Genomic DNA, 15,513 nt, shown 5'->3' with positions numbered 1-15,513 from the left:
TGGCTTTTAGAGATGTGTTTGATTTAACACTTAAATATTGTTGACAGTGAACTGTCTCTATGGAAATTGTCATTGTGATATGACAATGACAAAACAGTCACATTGAGATTAATGATTCAGTGCCAGTTATCTCTAAAGGAATATTACTAACATTACATCATTTTTGGATAAGAAATTTGTGAAACTTTGGATCCTTCTTTCATGGTCATATAGATTCAGCTGTTAGCAAAGAAACTCCTTATTACAGAGATGAAGAATAGGTAACTTCTAATATTCATCTAACCATTCTATTTAGACAATTCAGCCTAGAGAAAAAATAGAATGTTTAACCTGGCAGATAACACTGACAGTACGAAGGTCCTTTGGAGATATACATATGTCTTTCAGTTAGATGGTATTTGTGTAAATAATGCAATCATATGTAATTCCGTAACAGTTTCAATTTCTAAATGGTACCTTACCAACAAATGAAGTTTCTCCAAGAAAGCCTCTGCGCTTCAGAGTAACCTCCAGAAATTTAGAACTCTCATCTATTAGGTAGTATTCCTTCTCCAGAGAAATCCAAGCCCAGTTTAAACGGAAAAGCTGATTCTTCAACTTATTACCACCTGCAATGAAAATTGGAGAGAAAACCAATTTAAATGTGTACCATAGAATCAATAAATTGATTGTCACAATATTGAGGACACACATTCAGTGTTTCCCAGACAACTTCTTCCCCTTTGCCATCAGATTTCTGAATGGACAATGACCCCATGAACACTACCCCACTCTCTTCTTGTCCTCTCTTTTTGCACTACTTACTTAATTTAATTTATGACATTATATATACACATATATATATATCAATATCAGAATCAGATTTATTATCACCGGCATGTATTGTGAAATTTGTTAACTTAGCAGCAGCAATTCAATGCAATACATAATATAGAAGATAGATAGATAAATAAATAAATAAATAAATAACAGCTATGTATATTGTAGATTAAAAGTCATGCATAAACAGAGATAATATACATAGAAAAGTGAGGTAGTGTTCACGGGTTCAACAGCCATTTAGGAATCGGATGGCGGAGGGGAAGAAGCTGTTCTTGAATCGCTGAGTGTGTGCCTTCAGGCTTCTGTACCTCCTCCCTGATGGTAACAGTGAGAAAAGTGCATGCCCTGGGTGCTGGAGGTCCTTAATAATGGATGCTGCCTTTCTGAGACACCGCACCCTGAAGATGTCCTGGGTACTTTGTAGGCCAGTACCCAAGATGGAACTGACTAAATTTGTGACCCTCTGCAGCTTCTTTTGGTCCTGTGCCAATCTTAATGTAATTTACAGCTGTAAAAATTCTGATGTAATGCAATGTAATGAAAACAACAAATTTCAAGACATGTGCCAGTGATATTAAACCTGATTCTGCTTCCTCTCTGTTACCATTTCAGAGGATTTGTCCTAGGTCCAGCACATAAGTGTCATTACAAAGAAAGCAGAGCAGCACCTCGAATTCCTTTGAAGTTTGCAAAGATTCGGCATATCATCTAAAACTTTGACCATGTGCGGTGGAGAGGATATTGACTGGTTGCATCATGGCTTGGCACGGGAACAACAATGCTCTTGAACAGAAAAGCCTACAATTAGTAGTGGATACAGACCAGCCCTTCACGGGTAAAGCCCTCCTCACGCATCAGCACATCTACATGGAGCGTTGTCTCAGGAAAACAGCATCTATCATCGAGGACTCCACCATCCAGACCATGCTCTGTTCTCACTGCTGCCATCAGGAAAGAGCTGCAGAAGTCTTTGCATCCTCACCACCAGGTCCAGGAACAGTAATTATCCCTCAAACATCAAGCTCTTGAATCAGAGGGGATAACTTCACTCAACTTCAGCACTGAACTTTTCTCACAACCTATAAACTCACTGTCAAGTACTAGAAACATAGAAAACCTACAGCACAATACAGGCCCTTCAGCCCACAAAGTTGTCCGGAACATGTCCCTACCTTAGAAATTACTAGGGTTACCCATAACCCTGTATTTTTCTAAGCTCCATGTAGCTATCCAAAAGTTTCTTAAAGGATCCTATCGTATCCGCCTCCGCCACCGTTGCCGGCAGCCCATTCCACACACTCACCACTCTGCGTAAATAACTTACGCCTGACATCTCCTCTGTACCTACTCCCCAGCACCTTAAACCTGTGCCCTCTTGTGGCAACCATTTCAGCCTTGGGAAAAAGCCTCAGACCATCCACACAATCAATGCCTCTCATCATCTTATACACCTCTATCAGGTCACCTCTCATCCTCTATCGCTCCAACTCTTCATATAATGCTCTTCATATTTATTACTTAGTTATTTGCTGTATCCATGTATGTTTGAATGACAATTAAACTTGAACTATGAACAATTAATTATTAATTTTCTTTCTATATTTTCACAGTTTGTTGCCTCTTGCACTTTAGACATTTGTATGTTCTGTTGGGTGTGGCCTTTTATTGATTCCATTGTATTTCTTGTATTTACTGTAAACGTCCAGAAGTAAATGAACCTCGGGGTTGTACACAGTGACATATATGTACTTTCATAATAAATTGACTTTGAACTTTGAAATTCAACTCTGTTCTTGCAGGAAACCAGTGATTCTTTATCAGCTTGTTTCCAGCTCCAGAGAAGCTGATGAGCCTGTGAATAAGTTCATTTAGATAAATGAATAATAGTCAACTAGCCATCACAGACCTAAATCTTTAGGCAAAGTACTGTTCCAGGTCTGAGTCTCTTTCAGTAAATGTAAATGAACAAAAAAGAGCACCAGATGCGAGAATTATCAAGAAGGGTCACAGAGGCGAAATACTGTTGCATGCCCGATTAGATTTTTCAAGCATCTTCTGTTTTTTAATGTTTCTGAATGTTTTGCAACCCTCCTGGTTTACAGCACAGATCAATTTCCCAGCATTAGAGGCCATGCCAACTACAGACATCCCACCTCTCCCGGAAGTTCCGGGAGTCTCCCGCATATTGATAGTGGCTCCCCAATGCCCAGAAATTATATACAATATCCCGGAAATTGATTTTATTTTGAGAGGGAGAGGGAGGGCGAGAGCGAGCATCCTGATCGATCTCTCTTCGTGCTAAGTAGACCTGTCAGTTTTCTCTGTGGGCGGGCTTTACAGTCGACCTCAAAAATAATGACAGTGTTGCTCGCTGCACTGTTTGCAACCACGAGGAAATCTGCAGACGCTGGAAATTCAAGCAACACACACAAAAAATGCTGGCGAACGCAGCAGGCCAGGCAGCATCAGCGACATTTCTATTTCCCATGGTGGGTTAAAATGTAAAAGACATGTTGAGGTGAGTTTAACAGGTGACATTCGTTCAGTAGCAGTTATTTAAACTAGCTGGCTGGCTGCTAAGGAGCTACTCTACTGATGTCCTACATGATGAGGCCAAACTCCCTGTAGACTTGCTTAAAGTTGTAATAGAATAAGCATGATAAAATAATATAAGTACATAATTTAATGTCACATTTTCTGCATGTACCCAACTTGGTTTACGGATTAGACAAAACCGCTAAACAAAGTATTACATACACCCTTGGAGGTCGACCGGGAGGAGGGTGATATGGGGTTGCTGGGGGCGGGGGTGCTACCTCCCTGAAATGAGTTTTTGCAGGGTGGGATGTCTGCAACTATGAGTTGAAATCATCTCTCTGACCCGCTCAGTATTTCCAGCATCATCAGCTTTTTAATCATATCAATATAATTCTCATGCTTTGTATGAAACATGATCTCTGCATTCAGAACCAGTACAATGATTTTTGTTCTCTTAAAATGTCATATTGAGCTAGTTACTATTACCTCCCAAAAACGATAGGTTTCCAAATTCCAACCATCGTCACTCAGCTTCAGTACCCTCTCCGAGCCAGCATAAACACTATTTGTGTCACTTGGATTCTTTTGGTCTACACTAATCACAGAGGTTCCCTATGCCCTCTTCACCCTTCTCTATTCATGCACCTCAAAACATATTTCATTTCTAATTTTTCTTGAAATGTTATCTACCCTTTTTAAAACAGATGTTACTTGGCCTGCTAAGAATTGCCATCATTTTTTAGTTATAAATATTGTTTTGAAATGGACCACAAATTGAAAGAATACCTTGTAAATCAAAGCATGAAATAACTTGAAATATGATCTTTTTTCTTCTTGGGATCAAGGAGAACTTCTTTCCACTCTGGTTCTGTGTACTTTGACATGATTAATGAGACCAACATAGGACTCACAGATCCTACTACAGAGGGGGTGAGGGGGTGAGGGATGTTTGATGGAGGGATAGGAGGGTGTAGTTTGCAAGATGTTATACTCCTGTCATGTATACCAGGCTTCTATGCAGTCTCAATACATCAATTTGATGTTCTCAATACCAAGAAAAATGTGTATTTTCCACTTTTAAGCAGTCATGGATCAGCACTTCCTGGGAATAAATTTTCAAAGAAGCTTTGAAACATCTGCTCACCTGACAATCTCTTCCTATGACAGTTTGGAATAGAAAGTGTGTTTCAAGAGTCTGATGCCAAGACTTTGAATATTGTAGCTACGAATAGACCGAATGTAAATAGGGCTTCAAACCTATTGTTTGAGGAGAGGATGATGAATTTAGCTCACTTAGCCTTCCAGTGGATTTCTCAAATATTATAGGGACAATGTTGGAGATATCTCTTCAGGGCTTTGAGGTACCTACCTATAGATTTTTTTACAACAGTATTTAATGTAAAATGGGAATTCTGTGAACTACAGCTTTTGAAATACCCAAAGCCACTCCATAAATTTACACTGAGGAACTGAATACTTAAATCATTCCATGCTTATTCTATCTCGATCCTCAATTAAATAAGAATATGAAAATAACATGTTTATTTATTTCATTCATTCATTCAGATACAGAACGGAATCGGCCCTGCTGGCACCTCGAGCCACACCACTCAGCAACCCCCGATTTAACCCTAGCCTAAACATGGGACAAGTTACAATGGCCAATTAACCTAGCAACCGGTACATCTTTTGTCTATGGGAGGAAACCAGAGCACCCGGAGGAAACCCACGCCGTCACGGGGAGAACATACGAACTCCTTGCAGACAGCAGTGGGAATTGAACCTGGGTCGCTGGTACTGTAAAGTGATGTGCTAACCACCATGCTACCATGCAGCTGCTACTAGGTTCTACAGATTTATCCTCTACAAATCACCAACCATTTTATAGGCAAAGCAAGAACACATCAGAATTCAATGCATATATCAACCATTTTGCTTGCAGTTCAAGTGAAGTCAAGTCAAGTCTATTGTCATTTAACCATGTACATGTATACCATCAAACAGGACTTTTCTCTGAGTCAGGGTGTGAAGCATAGTAGTAAACATAACACACAATAATTTATGAAAGTAAGGACAAAATATACAGATGCATTACATATAAATAAACAAACTAAAGTGGAGAAATTAAATATTGTAAAGTACAGAACAGATTAACAAGTGACACTTTCAATGTGATGTGGTAGGGAATTCAGAAACCTAATGGTTTGAGGGAAGATACACTAGTTGGAGTTATACCAGTTATAAAGAGAGCTAATATTGTAGACATTAACCTAAAAATTGAAAATAAGTTGCATCTGATTTCTCATTCTTGTTGGGTCACCAGCAATTTGACAGACTAGATCACCATAGACTTGTAAGCAGATAAACTGCATTGGTGAAAGTTGATACCTTTTTGTGAAGACAATGAAAATCACAAGACATACAACCTAACATTTAACGCTTGCCAAACTTCTAATTGTGTGATATATTATCGAACAGGACATACTTGACAGAAATACTAGTCAGTTTTCATATCATAAATTTAGTGAAGGTTAAGACAAGTGAAGGGAGAAGAATGCCAAATGGATTTAAATCAACTAGAATAGGTCACTAGTGAACTTATTAACTGGAAACTTCAGTTAAACAATTTTACACCATTCAGGCCATTGTAAAGCCAGAAACATTTCTACTGTGCAATTGTTTAATATGTCTTTGTAAGCATTGATGAAATTCTAATCACTTGTTCTCCAGTTAATAAAGTGAGGAATGTTACTATAGTACAGATGATTAACTAGATGGAGGATGGAATATTAAATATGAACCCTTCATCCCTAATTATGCTCTTGAAAGATACGTGAACAAAGTATTACATCAGCGGCTTGATATCTCCCTTTGTAAATAGGAATTTACGCTTGAAATAAATTCTTGCTCATTCTATCTTTTGAACAGCAGGTACTGAAATGGTTACAAGTTATGTTGGAAATGCAGGGTTTCATCACATTTCATCCAAAGAGTAATTAAAAATAAGTGATTGGAAATCTTAACGTGATCATCCCACAAGACAAATTTCTGGACAATTTCATGTAACAATAGTAAACTCTCATTTGCAAATGAAATTATATTCAAAGATTCAAAGTACATTATTATCAAAGCACATATAAATTATACACCTTGAGATTTGTTTGCTTACAGGCAGCCACAAGACAAAAAAACCTGAAGAACCCGTTTAAAAAAAAAATGAAAGCCCATAACCACCGTGCCACTATGCAGAGAAAGAAGAAAAACACACACACACACACACACACACACACACACACACACACACACCATGCAAACAATAGAAGTAAATGACAATATTGCAAACCAGACTGAGTCCTTGAGCAGCCAGAGTAGCCCCAAGCCTCGATCTCAGTTCATCATATTTGCAGGGCAAAACCTCAGCAAAATGCACTGCGATGACAGCCACCAGAGCAGTCCAGAGCCTCAGCGCTGTGGAAAAAGGAATGAGCTCATTGCGGGACAGCGAGCAGAATCAGCCTGACCCTCGCCTCCAGTCCTGATACTTGGGCTTTCCGGTCTACCTGGGCCGGCGTTTAAATTGTCTGTGCACCGGGTAGTGCCTCACTCTAGGACCTGAACCTCGGCATGGCAACACGCTTGGGCAACACAGCCCAGAGCCATGCTCAATCTCACCAAATCGGCCCAGCGCTTGGAGCGATCCAGCCCCACACCGGGTTAGGAATGGGTATCGAACCCTTCCACATTGATTCCTCTCCAAATCATTCACTCCAACAGTGACAACGACACCAGCACTGCCTGCAACCCAGTCTTGAACACATTGCATTCCATCTTTTCACCAGCAAGGTTCGTCCTTTGAAACAGCTTTGCCTCCACTTGCTTCTTCATTATTTTCAGTGATAGTTGACTTCAAATATATCATTTACTGCTCTGAAACATATTGACTTAAGTTCATCTATCATACAACAGCTTAATTTTACTTGGATTCCTTTTGGTTTGTGTTTCCAAAGACAAGTTTGACTTTGCTTATTTGAAATATTTGTCAGTTGTTACAAATCAAACTAAGATTGGATGTTTGGCAATCTTGTTCTTTTGTCCTCCCTCAGCTAAGACCAGAGTAAAGCATCAATTATTCTGTAACTTGGATTGGGTCAGTGAAGCCATAGAAATAGCTCACAGTTTGTATCATTAACTATTCTTTTAGCGAATCAAAATGAAGAAGCCTATTAAAACTTCTAATAATCCTCTCTAATGTAATTGGCTGTACACTTATTTTGGAATTAACATATAAATTATTAAGGAAAACTATAACACTTTGCAAGTCCAATTATATTAATTCAATTTTGTTCAAAGAATTGAATTAAAAATACACTTGGACTAAGATGTTAACTGTCCTGTGCGATCACCAGTGGGACCATCAGTTGATCTGCCACCTGTCTTCAGGAGTTTCGGCCCGCTTATGATCAAGACCCCCTCGAGGTGGTGGGCCAGCAGTGCTAAAGCACCACCTCCCACTGGTGAGCTTAAAAACTTGGCATCTGCCTCTATCATTTAATATTTCAATATGAAAAATTAAATGGTTCTGAGATCTTGCAGTTTTATTGGTACATATTATTTATTTTTAAAATATAAATTAATGACCCAATGGTAAAATATAAAATCTTGCATGGCTACATTTTTCTATTACAAACTTGCCATGTTAATAATTATTCACATGACTTTGTGATCAATTGGAAGGAGGTAAAATTCTACCTGTGCAAGTTTGGTAAAAGTAACTTATTTTCTTCCAACAGCTTCTCGGAGTTTCGATTACCGTCAACAGTTCTGTATCACTAAAATGAGCTTTCCCATTATTTGAATTTACAAGATTATGTAATACTTTATCCAAGCTTATTGTTACATAGACTTGTATTTAAATAAATCTCCTCAAATAAAGAAAAGCCTTAGAAAGCCAAAAAGAAACTATTTTTTTCTGCTGACTTTCAAAAGAAGAGTGTATATGACAGGACACAGCCACTCAAAACTTTAAATGGGAAAACAAGACTCTATAGAGGACTGGATAAGTGCTGATGGTTAAATTCAGTACTGACCAGGCTCAAAACAAGTACAACCTCATTAAGTAAACAGGAAGGTCGGTGTTAATGAAATGCACGTCCTACAAAGAGTAAAACAGATTGGCTTTTGGTTTTGCCAGTTTTAAGTTGGAGAAATGATGTCTCAAAGACTTACAGAAAACCAGAGTGGACAACTATAATCCCTGTGAAAATTTAACTGAAATTCATTAAGAGAACTCTATAATGCACCTGTGTTATCATCTTTTTAAATGACATTGCCCCTATGCCCATTTCAATTTCATTCTTGGCTGAACGGTCATTGGAAGAAAGCAATGAGGGAGAAAATGGACAGGATTACACATGGGCAGTTACATTTCCTGCATCACTGATCGTGTTCCCAAAGATTCAGATTAATTGGTACTGGTACCCATAGGCTCCAGTGTTCTGCTCTCCTGCCCTTTGGAGACATTTTGCTGAATAATGCTTTATTTAAAATGGACCATATTTTCAGCATTCTTTTCCAGAAGCAACCTAGAACCATCTGGCTGTACGAAGGTTGACTGATAAAATTAGTCATATTCATTGGACAATAAACTCAAGTATTTTCCTTAAGGCACAACTTAAAGAATTTTAATTTTGCTCAATGTCAAGCTAGAAAATAATTACCACCAATTTTGCTTTTTTTGTTACAATTGACAAATTACTCATATACAGTATTGGAAAAGAAGAAAAGCCAATTTGAGAAGCTCCTAACATAGCCTTCAGATATGGTAGTCCAAACAACAGTGAGGAGCCACGTGTTGTCACATTGCATAGAAATATCTCAGCGAGTGTTTCCTCACATAGATGCAATGCTGTCTGTCTGTGGGGCAGTTTGTTGTAAGATTCCCATATTCCACTACACACGGCATACAAATAGACAGGCTGCCAAAGGATCCACTTGCTGCACTTGCTTCATTGTTCAGGGCAATGAGTACAGGTGCTGAGATGTCATGTTGTAACTTGGTAAATCATTGCTGAGACCCTGCTTGAAGTATTATGTGCAGTTCAGGTTGCCCAGCTATGGGAAGCATGTCCTGAAGCTTGAGCAACACACATAAAAAATGTTGGTGTACGCAGCAGGCCAGGCAGCATCTATAGGAAGAGGTACAGTCAATGTTTTGGGTCGAGACCCTTCGTCAGGACTAACTGAAGGAAGAGCTAGTAAGAGATTTGAAAGTGGGGGGGGGGGAGAGGGAGATCCAAAATGATAGGAGAAGACAGGAGGGGGAGGGATGGAGCCAAGAGCTGGACAGGTGATTGGCAAAAGGGATACGAAGCTGGAGAAGGGAGAGAATCATGGGACGGGGGGCCTAGGGACAAAGAAAGGGGGAGGGGAGCCCAGAAGATGGGCAAGGAGTTATAGTGAGAGGGACAGAGGGAGAAAAAAGAGAGAGAGAAAAAAATAATAATAATAAATAAATAAAGCATGAACATTGACTTCTCTAACTTCCCCACCTCCCCTTCGTACCCCATCCGTTATTTATTTGTTCTTTTTTAAAGCCTGCACTATTTGTAAGTTACATAAATGTGACAAGTTAGTCATGAAATTGTGAAGAATACTATCACTCCATAAGCAGACATGCATGTACATAACAAACACAGTGGACAATACTACAATTAATGACAGCATGTCATGACAAAGTAAATAGGTTTCTAATGAAATTTATTTCTATGGTGCACGAATAAAATACATTGAGATACAGAATTTTTCAGCCAATGATTTATAAGACAACCTTATATTGGCAGGAAAAAATACAATACAATGTTTGGCTTTAGGAATACAATTTATAGAACAGTAACTTCTGGAGTACCTACAGGCAATAAAATATCATCATTGGGTTTGCTTGATAAGTACAAAAAGCTTGTTCTTTGAAAGCCATGGCACTGGAAGTACCTCCTAATTAACCCCAATTTCCATATGTTCGAGAAGGATACTCAGAGCACTTACCAAGAGCTTTCCAGAAGAGCTGCTCACTAAGGCAGATATAGGTTAAAAAGGCGCCCATTGTAATATTCAGATACTGACTACTGTGTAAACACAGCACATTCTTCCACTGATAATTGGGGCAGACAGTCCTAACTAGAGGTCCTCACATGGACTATTACAAGTCACACTGTGAAATTGTTCCACTTTTAAAATTGTTTCTGTGGGTTTGAAAATGCTTAAGTCACATTTTTGATTTGCAATGATAAAATGGACAAACAGAACAACATGCTGCTGCTTTCTTGGAACTTAAAATTACTGTAGTTTGACAGAGATCTCAAAAAGACATAGTTAACTTCATAAAGTACAACGCAGTGCAAGACTGAACTATTTATGCAATGCAAGCACTATCACCTACAAGTACTTTAATAAACTCTTAGATACAAACATTTAAGTCATAACTTATATGTACACAGCTACTGATGATCAGCACGACGAGAGGTAGGTATTTAACATAGAACATAGAAATCTACAGCACGTTACAAGCCCTTTGGCCCACAATATTGTGCTGACCATGTAACCTACCCTAGAAACTGCCTAGAATTTCCCTACCGCATAGCCCTCTGTTTTCCTAAGCTCCATGCATCTGTCTAAGAGTCTCTTAAGAGACCCTATTGTATCCGCCTCTACCACTGTCACTGGCAGTGCATTCCACACACCCACTGTCGTCGTGGCTATCCTTTGAGGTCAAGGGTGATGGTTTTCGTTCTGAAGAAGTGGCCCACAGAGTGAAGACACCTGTGTGTGTATTTGTTTAACGTGTACTTGATGTTGCACTCCAAGAAGCACACGATACTTCACAAATCAACCAACTAATTCCAATGGCATGGAAACCACAACGATTGGAGCTGATGGATTTGTTGCAGCCTTCATCCGCCTTCACAGCCGTTGAGTTTGAAGTAACTTCGTCCGCCTGTTCCACTGTTGAGGTCTTGGTTGGATTGTTCTTTGTCAGGGACCTCACCCTCGACCTTACCGCCATGGGTGACCCTACCAGGAGCAGAGCTCCAGACGGCATCGTTCTCGGGATCACAGGACCACACAAGCCTCTCCACCACGACAAGGTGACAATCCGCGGAGAATCCACACACCCACCACTCTCTGGGTGAAAGACTTACCTCCAACAAAAAACTCTGTACCTACTTCCAAGCACCTTAAAACTATGCCCTTTCGTGTTAGCCATTTCAACCCTGGGGAAAAAGCCTCTGACTATCCACACGGTCAATGCCACTCATCATCTTATACACCTCTATCAGGTCACCTCTCATCCTCCATTGCTCCAAGGAGAAAAAGCGCAATTCACTCAACCTATTCTCATAAGGCACACTCTCCAATCTAGGCAAAAATTAGTTTTATTTACCTGCATCATTTTTCTTTACTTAGTTAAAAACCAATCTTTATCTTTAACCCAAACACTCATAAAACTACTTATTGATGATATACCTATTAGCATTACAGTTTATACTTATGCTTTCTCTCAAGACAATAGGGGGCCAGTTTCCACATCACCTGATACTATGCAGCAACATAGCTAACTGTGTGCACAAGAAAGGCTTTGCTTCCTGGAAGCTGTGGAGTGCCTGGATTTCTGGCAGGTTTCATAGACAAAGAGAGGGCACATTTGTACTTGTGAAGACAATAACTGGAGCAGACCACCCAGTAAACAGGCTGCTAAAAGGGGTCTATACAAGAAAAGGCATCTGCAAGTAACTGCTGCAGATGTATACGTATATTAGCCCAGGGTTTTTCAACCTAGAGATAAAATGCTGATTTCAATTAAGTTATCAGATTGTTGAAACAAATCTTGCTGTGCCTGTGAATTTGAAATAAATATGGAAACGAAAAGCAGATAATGGTAAATTTGTCACAATTTGTGACAACAAGACTGGTTTTACTAAATCCATTCTGAATGACTCTAATTCCACATTGAGGTAGTTGTATGGCCATTGTAAAATTTGGATCCCCTGTACTACACCAAGAACCAGGCTGAGTGTAAAATATCATTTAAGCAACATCAGGAAAAGCAGAGTGGAGAGGGTTGTTCGACACAGCAGACATCCCACCTCTCCCAGGAGATCCGGGAGTCTCCTGCATATTGATAGTGGCTCCCTGATGCCCGCAAATTATATACAATATCCCAAAAATTGATTTTTTTGAGAGTGAGCATGAGAGCGAGCGAGAGAGAGAGAGAGCACCATGGCAGAGTGTTCCAAAAAATGAAAATATTAAATGTACGTCACCCCAGACTACACTAAAGTGTACCCCTGCCTATTAGGGGTCAAAAATAATGACAGTGTTGCTCGCTGCACTGTTTGCAACAGTGACTTTTCTATTGCCCATGGGGGGTTAAGACTGTAAAAGACATGTTGAGGTGAGTTTAACAGGTGTCATTCGTTCATTACCATAGCTAACATTATTTAAACTAGCTGGCCAGCTGCTAAGGAGCTACTCTATTGCAGACATCCCACCTCTCCCAGAAGTTCCAGGAGTCTCCTGCAAATTGATGGTGCTACCTCCCTGAAATGAGTTTTTGCAGGGTGGGATATCTGACACAGTCAGCTTGCAATTGGTATCAGCTTAAAAATTATGAAGTAATCAAAATGAATGCTGTGATTTGAAATTGCTGTTGAAATGCAGTTGAAAACAAGTAGTCTTGACATTTAACTTAGAGCAGCACAGTAGCATAGTGGTTAGCACAGGCAACCCAGGTTCAATTCCCATCACTGCCAGTAAGGAGTTTGTACATTCTCCCGTGACCACATGGGTTTCTTCCAGGTGCTCCGGGTTCCTCCCACATTCCAAAGACCTACCAGTTAGTAGGTTAATTCATGAATGTAAATTGACCTGTGATTAGACTAGAATTAAACTGGAGGATTGCTGGGCAGCGTGGCTCAAAGGGCCAGGAGGGCCTATTCCGGGCTTTATCTCAGTAAAATAAAAATTAAAAATTAAATTAACCTAGTCCCTTCACTTCCCCAACCCCAAATTATCTTTGCTTGGTTACTCATTAGGGAACATGAAAACCAGACAATATTTAGTTCTGACCATGAACAACATTTTTTACACCACAATAATGAAGTTCATATGCTGCCACTTATTTGAAATCCAAATTTCCATCATTTCAACTGCGACTACAAAGGCAACCACAATTAAATAGATTCGCAGCAGTCAGTATTAAGACACCGTGTATCTATCTTAAACGTACCATGGTCTCAAAATGAATTACAACTTTTTTATGTTTGGCGTAAATTTTAATTCTGGGATCCCTCAAGAAATAATGAATTGAGTCTAAAAGCAGTTTAAAACATCAATAGAATAATTTGCACCAAGGTGAAGACCAAAAAAAATACCTGACCAGGCATGGGTTAAATTTAGCACAGCTATTGACAGAGTGCAGTGCAGTGACCAGAAAAGATGTCAGCATTTTAAAGACACATTTCACCATAGCAGCTAGATTGCAACAACACCCTATAACTGTCATGAAGAATGAGGCTGCAGAGAGAGAAAGAGAGAAAGAGAGAAAGGGAACACCAGGTTTAGTGAGGGGAAAAAAAACAAGGAAACCTCATGCATGAGGTATTTAGACCATAAGACATAGGAGTAGAATGAGGCTATTCAGCCCATCAAATCTGTTCCAGATTTGATCTTGGATGATTAATAATCCTCCTCATTGTCATTCTCCTGCTTTCTCTCCAATCTTTGACACCCTTTCTAATCAAGAACATATCAACCTCCATTTGTCAGATTAGGTACTTTGCTTACTCCATTACCAGAGGATCCACCAAGGCCATTACTAGTAAAGCTTGGCAGGATGTGGCTGAACCTCTCATAATCAAAAGATCAATGCTGCAAATAATTTCATGATCCAAAAATTTCAACAATTCTTTTCCTTCCACAGATGCTGCACAACCTGCTATTTCCATGATTGTATCTTCTGTTTAGTCTTTGTGTCGTATCTGGAATCTCAGGCTTCTCCAACAAATACCATAACTCATAGTAGGAGTAGAGAGGAGGAAGGCAGAATTCAGAGATGAAGCTCAATTCTAACTGGAATTCTAAAATTTCCAAACTACTTCTATGTACAATTTATTTATTTGGAACAAAGATTCTTTCAGAGGATGTTAGCATTACTGGCTCTTTGTGCAACCAACTCCAGAATCCATCAGCCATGTGATGGCGAGCCCGGTAACTATATAATACTTTACACTTTATTGTCGCCAAACAATTGATACTAGAACGTACAATCATCACAGTGATATTTGATTCTGTGCTTCCCGCTCCCTGGAGTACAAATTGATAGTAAAATATTAAAAATTTAAATTATAAATCATCAATAGAAAATAGAAAATGGAAAGTAAGGTAGTGCAAAAAAACCGAGAGGCAGGTCCGGATATTTGGAGGGTACGGCCCAGATCCGGGTCAGGATCCGTTCAGCAGTCTTATCACAGTTGGAAAGAAGCTGTTCACAAATCTGGCCGTACGAGTCTTCAAGCTCCTGAGCCTTCTCCTGGAGGGGAGAGGGACGAAAAGTGCGTTGGCTGGGTGGGTCGTGTCCTTGATTATCCCGGCAGCACTGCTCCGACAGCGTGCAGTGTAAAGTGAGTCCAAGGACGGAAGAGTGGTTTGTGTGATGTGCTGCGATGTGTTCACGATCTTCTGCAGCTTCTTCCAGTCTTGGACAGGACAACTTTCATACCAGGTTGTGACGCACCCTAGAAGAAAGCTTTCTACGGTGCATCTATAAAAATTAGTGAGGGTTTTAGGGGGCAAGCCAAATTTCTTTAGCTTTCTCAGGAAGTAAAGGTGCTGGTGGGCCTTCTTGGCAGTGGACTCTGCTTGGTTGGACCAAGTCAGGTCATTTGTGATATTGACCCCGAGGAACTTAAAGCTTTTGACCCGTTCCACTTGCGTACCACCGATGTAAATTGAGTCGTGCGGTCCGCTACTCCTTCTAAAGTCAACAACCAATTCCTTCCTCTTGCTGACGTTGAAGGATAGGTTATTGTCTTTGCACCATGCCACCAGGTTCTTATTCTAGTATTTCAATATTCCAGTATTTTAATTAAAAACCAATTG

The 15,513-nt window shown here is 39.7% G+C and overlaps 1 protein-coding gene across 1 annotated transcript in view; it reads right to left on the bottom strand.

Annotated features, from left to right (window-relative positions):
• The window catches only part of LOC134349683 (FRAS1-related extracellular matrix protein 2-like), a 204,794-nt gene that overhangs the window by 146,373 nt on the left and 42,908 nt on the right, over positions 1-15,513 (bottom strand). Inside the window, exon 3 of the mRNA XM_063054368.1 lies at positions 462-608. Within this exon, the coding sequence (XP_062910438.1) occupies positions 462-608 (147 nt within the window). The remainder of the gene's footprint in view (positions 1-461; positions 609-15,513) is intronic.

Source organism: Mobula hypostoma, chromosome 7 (genome assembly GCF_963921235.1).
Source record: "Mobula hypostoma chromosome 7, sMobHyp1.1, whole genome shotgun sequence".
Taxonomy (NCBI): domain Eukaryota; kingdom Metazoa; phylum Chordata; class Chondrichthyes; order Myliobatiformes; family Myliobatidae; genus Mobula; species Mobula hypostoma.
Note: the sequence above shows the minus strand (reverse complement) of the source record. Positions and strands in the feature narration are given on the sequence as shown.